This window comes from Gopherus flavomarginatus, chromosome 4 (genome assembly GCF_025201925.1).
Source record: "Gopherus flavomarginatus isolate rGopFla2 chromosome 4, rGopFla2.mat.asm, whole genome shotgun sequence".
NCBI lineage: Eukaryota > Metazoa > Chordata > Testudines > Testudinidae > Gopherus > Gopherus flavomarginatus.
In genome coordinates, this window is record NC_066620.1 from 46,523,611 (window position 1) to 46,530,368 (window position 6,758).

Here is a 6,758-nt window from a genome sequence, read left to right on the forward strand (position 1 = left end):
GTTTGATCCTGCCCGCCGACGGCTGGGGTCTGTCGGTGTTACATATACAATATGCTGCACCCTCACCAGAGAGAAGGAAAGAAGAGCTAAGAAAAGAGAGAGGAAATACACCCTTTACCTCTTTTGCAGGTGAACCTACAGAATATCATTGTTCCATCAGCACCTGCTTAAGTGTATTCTCTTATTTGATAAGGAAGGCTCAGTATCTGATTTAAGACTTCCACAAGTGACAAATGTCTTAATTCATAGTAGAAAGCGAGGAATAAGGTCCTCTGGCCCTAAAATCATCCCAGAGAACGCTTCCACGGTGGTGTTAATTCTCCTGTTCAAATTAACTTTAAATAAATAAATATACTAAGGAGTTCTTCAATAATAAAACAAAGCTGTTCAAATTGTCAAAATGCAATAGCACGCCAATTAGCAGATGTACGCAGATCATGTCGAAACCGCTTTCCATGCAAGAGGCAAAAGAAATCACACAGTTCTGCAGTCAGCAGGGAATAGATCCCAAAGAAACTGCCTTCAAAATTCACTGACAGTCAGAGTCATGGGACAATAGCTTGAATTTTAACTAGGGTTTTCAATCTGCACAAACCATCCCTACGGTCATATGCTGAATGAATTTTACCTTACCATTATGCTGATAACTTTCACATATCCAATTATCACATACACTCAACAGAATAAAGGTCCCTCTTTTCCTGTTGGAAGAGCTTTCCTTTATTGTGTTGAGACACTGAAGTGGATATCTAAAAAGCACCTGCCACTGCAAATACCATGCGGACTTCTTTTAATGAGCAAATGTAAACATAAGAGATTAAAAGACTAGCACATCTGGAAAAGCTCACGCTGTACCAGGCAAGACAGTTCTGAAGCAGTGCAATGTTTGTGATAGTTCTAGCACCACAGACTGGAAAGTAATTTTGCTGCCACCACCACCTCCTCAAGAAGAACCAGAAGCTCACCTAGAATGTCCACAGAACATGTGCATCTTGAAAAGACGCATGACAAGGTACCAAAAGGCCCATTATCACAGGGACTTCAGCTCTTGTAGCCGAATCAATGCGTTTTCTGGGAAGTAAGAAAGATCCATCTGGGTCAACACTTAGAAATCCTGACTAATTAGGAGTCCGACCAGACTCCATCAGAGCTGTAGGCTGCCATTCCTTTTATGCATGGAAAAGACCTGTAGGTGCATCCTGGGCAGGAAAGAGGGAGATAGACAATTTTAGGAGGGGTGTTCACATACCGCTCTCTCTAGACACATTTACTCTACCCACCTCCCCCCCTTTCCGAAGTGTTAATGGTTGTTTCCTTCCATAGTGTGCTGCAACCAAGATGAAAGTCAATGTCTCCAAGGACAAGTCTAGAACCTTCCTTAATATTTCAGCTTAGTCTATTATCCTACAAACTCTAACAGGCAAAAAGAAGTTCAATAATAATTACAAAGTAATACATGCAAGATATAAAACCATATAGTCAAAACTTCAGCTCTATTAATGGTAAATGAAGACCTATGCACTCAAGAGAGGTGTCCCTATTTTTCATCTATATCCATCACAGAAGCAGCAAAAAGAAAATTCCAGTTGCAAATCACATGGATTATAAGAGCTATTCTTCAGAGATGAACTTCATTGTACACCTTTTACTCTTGTGTGTTGATCGCTTAAGTGGAAGTGATCTGGAAATATGCACTGCATGCACACTTAAAGATGGTTTGTTCAAAGTGTCAGTATTTCACTCTCATACAGAACTGAAAAACTTTTTTCAGAGGTGCTACTACTCCACAGAACATCAAAACAAGATAATCTAGGGCCTTGGAAAAATAGCACTCCTAAAGCCATGGATCTTACTAACAAAGTAGAATACTGATTGAGAGTCAAGAACCTCTATTGCTTAATATGTTCTTTTGAATTGAAACGTTATGCATTATGTTAAAATATTTTTGAAAGATCAGTTTCATATGATAAATATTAGATTCAATTATGTTGCCATCCAGAAATACAGTGCATGATTGTGTAAGAATCCTGGAAAAATCATCCCACTGTTTTTATACACATCACTATTAATGCCTGTGTTTCAACGTTTATTTTAGTTATACTTGTACTTTTTTTTTTGTTAAAGTATTAAAACACTTACCTGTATATCCTGCCCACCAGCCCCAGGAAGCCACCATAGCTAAAAGCCATTTAAATAATACTCCTTCGATATACCAGAACCGCTTATTATCCAACAGTCGAAGAGGCTGCAGTATAATTAAATACAAGATGTAGGATGGAATAGCCACCAGGTTATTGGCAACCATGAAGCCGAACCTCAAGAGTCCTTTCAGAAGTGTATAGCCCACCCTCTGGGCCTGTTCTAAAGTCACAGCCATTCTCTTCACACCAGAGTATGTGGGCTCTTCCTACAGTAAAAGAAGAACAAGATACTGCCATTACTTACAGAATAAAATAATTTAAAAAAAACAAAAAAAAAAAAAACACAACCCTCTACAGAGTCAACATGCTAGTGAGCTAGATACAGCTTCCCCTTAAAAAAGCTGTCTAATTCAGCCCCAATCCATTTTCATGAGCATCTGCAGCCCTTAATTACCTCTACCATACCTCAAAATTAGTGAGAGTGAAGGAGGAAAATAAAGTACATTGAACATTTCAATGTCCCAGAGAAAGAAAGAAAAAAAAGTTAAGAACATCACACACCATCAAAGTGATACTCGCCTGAATTAAAAAGCTATACATTGAGAAATTTCTGGGAGTCACATAAAAAACCTACAGCTATGAACTAAGGCTAAGTGGCATATCAATAGACTTGGAAGGATTAGGTTTTATCAGTAGATATTGGTTTCCCTGTACACACACAACCAAAGAACAAATATTTCCATTGATAGCTGAAATTTTCAGATAGGCAAAGTAAGAAAAATGCTGCGAGAACTTTATTATTAGAGTTTGATTTAAGCATATTTACTCTTTGCTTTAATATGTGATGTTTGCAATTTGTGTTTTAATGGTTATAAAGCTTTAATTTTCTGAATCTCAGCATCTACTGTCCGTAAATAATTATTGTGTGACCCCGTAGTTACCCTAAATTTCCCACACCTGTAAAAATTTAAATGGATAAAAAATAGAAAAGATGTTTAAAAACAAAACAGTTATCTGACAAAAATATAAAAAATAAAAATGATAATTCTGCCAAGCCTATATATCAAACTGTACATTCAGCAAGCGGTCATATAAATTACATGAACATACCCCGGAGAAGGAGAGGGAGGAGAACACATTCCCTGGGGCCGGCCGGGCAGCAAGTGATCACTGAGAAGCAAGTAACAGAACTGGGGAGGGAGGGGTGGTGATCCCTTTCCTTTCCCTTCCCAGCTCAGTGACTTGCCCCGGCTCACACCAAAAGAGGCAGCAGTGACACTCAGAAATGTTCCTCCTCCAGCTCGGCAGGGGGGAAAAAGCCGAATGTTTCAAGCGGGTTTTCCCAGGGCGAAGGGAAGGGGAAATAATGACACACGCTCCCGTCTCTCCAAAGTCAGCAGCCAACACCGCCTGGGCAAGGTCTCCCTCACCCTTCACGCAGCGCAGCCTGGCTGAGGACGAGCGGGGCGAGCTCCCGCAGCAGCGCTAGACCCGCCGAGGGGAAGCCGGGCCCGGGCGGGCACCAGGGCAGCCGAGGGGGGAGCGGTGGCAAGAGCCACTCGCCCGCTGACTGACCCCGGCCAGCGGGACTCACCTCCTGCGGCGCAGGGGCACAGAGGAGGCCGCGGCGGGAGGCGGCGGCGCGTGTGGCGGTTGGCGGCGGCGGGAGGCGGAGGCGGCTCGGCGGTCTCATGGACCCGGAGGTGACGGGCCGGGCCCTGGGTAACGGGCCGGGAGCGCCCCGCGCCGGCCGCTCTACTCCCCTCGCAGCGGCCTGCGGAGAGAGGGGCGGGGTCAGGGTCCGCGCCGGCAGGGAGCAGGGGCTGGCCGGGCTCCGTCCCGCTTTCCGGCCGCAGCTGCCGCGGGTCTCGGGCCTATCGCGCCCTCCCGGCACCGCCCCCCCTCCCGCGCCCCACAGAGCCGGTCTGACAGCCGCGGGCGGCGCAGCGTGTCTGGCCGGGCCGGCATCCTGCACCGGCCCCAGGGTCAGCCGCACACCCCCTCCCATGCTGGGGGCTCGCCTAAGGGCAGCAATCGGGTGTCCCTGCTCGGCCCGCCACCCCATCCCCCGAGAAGGGGATCTGGGGGAGCAATGGGGGGACCGTGCCCCTCCACCTCATCTCCCGAGAAGGGGGATCCCGGGGGAGCAATGGGGGACCGTGCCCCCCATCTCCCGAGAAGGGGATCCCGGGGGAGCAATGGGGGGATCATACCCCGGGAAGGGGATCTGGGGGAGCAATAGGGGGACCGTGCCCCTCCACCTCATCCCCCGAGAAGGGGGATCCCGGAGGAGCAATGGGGGGACCGTGCCCCCCCATCTCCCGAGAAGGGGGATCCCGGAGGAGCAATGGGGGACCGTGCCCCGGGAAGGGGATCTGGGGGAGCAATGGGGGGACCGTGCCCCTCCACCTCATCCCCCGAGAAGGGGATCCCGCGGGAGCAATGGGGGGACCGTGCCCCTCCACCTCATCCCCCGAGAAGGGGATCCGCGGGAGCAGTGGGGGGGGACCGTGCCCCCCCATCCCCCGAGAAGGGGATCCGCGGGAGCAGTGGGGGGGGACCGTGCCCCCCATCCCCCGAGAAGGGGATCCCGCGGGAGCAGTGGGGGGGGACCGTGCCCCCCATCCCCCGAGAAGGGGATCCCGCGGGAGCAGTGGGGGGGACCGTGCCCCCCATCCCCCGAGAAGGGGATCTCCGGGAAGCGACGGGGGGGCCGTGGCCCCCGGCTCTAGGTGCTTTTCTCGGGGAGCAGCAGGGGTCCTGGCCCCTTCCCGCACACCCGTCTGGCTGGGTCTCCCTTCCCGGGCAGAGGCCGCGCCGGGGCTCCATACCTCCGCCTGGCTGGCTCTGTCCCCGGGGTAGGCGCGCGGGGGCCCGAGGGATTCATGCCGCCGGCGGCTCGCGCTGCCTACCACCCCCGCAGCCGGGCCGGGTCTCCGCCGTGACTTCTCGCCGCTCGCTCGCTCCTGAGGAAGCAGCGGCTGCAAAAGGCAGAAGCGGAGCTCACACTGCAGCAAGCGCGGCTCCCTCCGGCCGACAGCTCCCTCTAATGAGCGCAGCCTGGCTGCGCCCCCGGCAGGCAGGCCCCAGCCGGCTCCTCCCCCTCCCCGCCGCTGGGCCCCACGCCCAGCCCTTCAGCAGCCTTTTCCCCGTTGCCCCCGGCGCTCACACGCCCATTGCTAGGCCAAGAGCAGGTCCGGCCCAGAGCGCAGTAGGACGAGCGGCAGTTCAAGTCGAGTGGAGATTTGCATATAACAATGGAATTACACTCTATTTACATAAGAATTGTATCCCCACTCCCACTCAGCACTTGCTCTGAGGACAGAGGAATGATCCGAAAAACTACACATCTTTAAATAGCTCGCATTAGAAACATTTTTAAATGACACCCTTTTGTGTTAGGTTTGGAGCATATTCTTTTTTGACCGAGATCCCAGTACCAAAGAAATGGCAACTTTGAGAAATGAATGTTGTTTCACTTCTAGAATTTAACAAAATCTAAGATGAACTGTCCTTTAAAGTTTAGGTTTAGATTTTATCAATAAATCATGACCATTTATATGGTGCAGTGCTAGGAGTATTTTAATTAAAAAATATTTATTTTACAAATATGTATTCAAGTAGACGTTCCACAGTCTCAGGCCTCTGCTTTGCAAACACAGGAACTAACATTTGGGTCAGAAGGAAGTCCATCTAATCTAATCCAGTATCTTGTCTCAGAGTGGCCCATACTAGATGCTTCAGCAGAAGGTGTAAGAAGCTTGTCATAGGCAGATGTGGGATAAACTACCACTCATAATAGGTTTCATCCTGAACTTTTAATAGAGATTGACTTAAAATCAGAGGCATTAGGTTTTCTATCCCTTACAAGAGTTAGCAATAATAATAATTCTGGATAATCTTGATATCCATGTAAATGTCTGATTTTTTTTTTAAATCATGCTAAATTCTTGGCATTAGCGACTTTTAGGCACCATGAGTTTCACAGTTCAAATTTCATGTTGTGTGAACAAGTATTTCTTTTTATCAGTTTTTAATTTCCTACCTTTTAATTGAATAGCTCTTTGTTCGACTGACACAGGGAGAATAGTAATTCCTAATCTACATCATTCATAATTTTATGTACTTTTATCATATCCCCTTTTATTCATGTGCTTTCTAAAGTAAAAATCCTTATTGTACGGAAAAACTTCAATGTAGACAGCATTTTACACAAACCAATACCAAAATTAAAACACTATATCCCAACCGATTGGCTTTGCGATCTGCTTTATATAAAAAAGAAAGAATGTCCTCTTGACACAGCAGTCTATTTTTAGTAAAAATAAACAGGAATTGAAATCAGTGGTGATGGTGTCATAAGAAGTAGTTCTAGTTCATCAGAAAAAGCATTTTTCAGAGGGCAAGAAATTAATGAAGGAGAGTCTAAATTTTTGCTGCACATAGTGGTGACCCAAAAACCCAGAAAGTAGTTGATCGGATTGCACTTTCACGTAACACAATGATGATAAAATGTCCCATGTTGAGTTAGCACAGATTAAACTTTTCAACGGCTGCATGTAAATATTTTTCACTTGCAGTTTATGACAGTGATGATGCTACTAATACTGCATAGTT

At 47.6% G+C, this 6,758-nt stretch overlaps 1 protein-coding gene across 13 annotated transcripts in view; it reads right to left on the bottom strand.

The window, feature by feature from the left end:
- LPGAT1 (lysophosphatidylglycerol acyltransferase 1) overlaps positions 1–5,215 on the bottom strand; it is a 947,911-nt gene extending 942,696 nt beyond the window's left edge. For 8 of the 13 annotated variants that reach the window (XR_007774158.1, XR_007774156.1, XR_007774160.1 and 5 more), the window contains exons 1-3: positions 4,973–5,204; positions 3,736–3,915; positions 2,140–2,407 (exon numbers count right to left, since the gene is read on the bottom strand). Coding sequence is in view for 8 of the 13 variants with exons in the window: in XM_050951903.1 (XP_050807860.1) it covers positions 2,140–2,407; positions 3,736–3,834 (367 nt within the window). In the remaining 5 variants the exon portion in view is untranslated. Of the gene's footprint in view, positions 1–2,139; positions 2,408–3,735; positions 3,916–4,972 lie in introns of all 13 variants that reach the window. The other 5 variants (XM_050951898.1, XM_050951905.1, XM_050951901.1 and 2 more) reach the window with 5 other exon arrangements.
- Between the last annotated feature and the right edge of the window lie 1,543 nt (positions 5,216–6,758).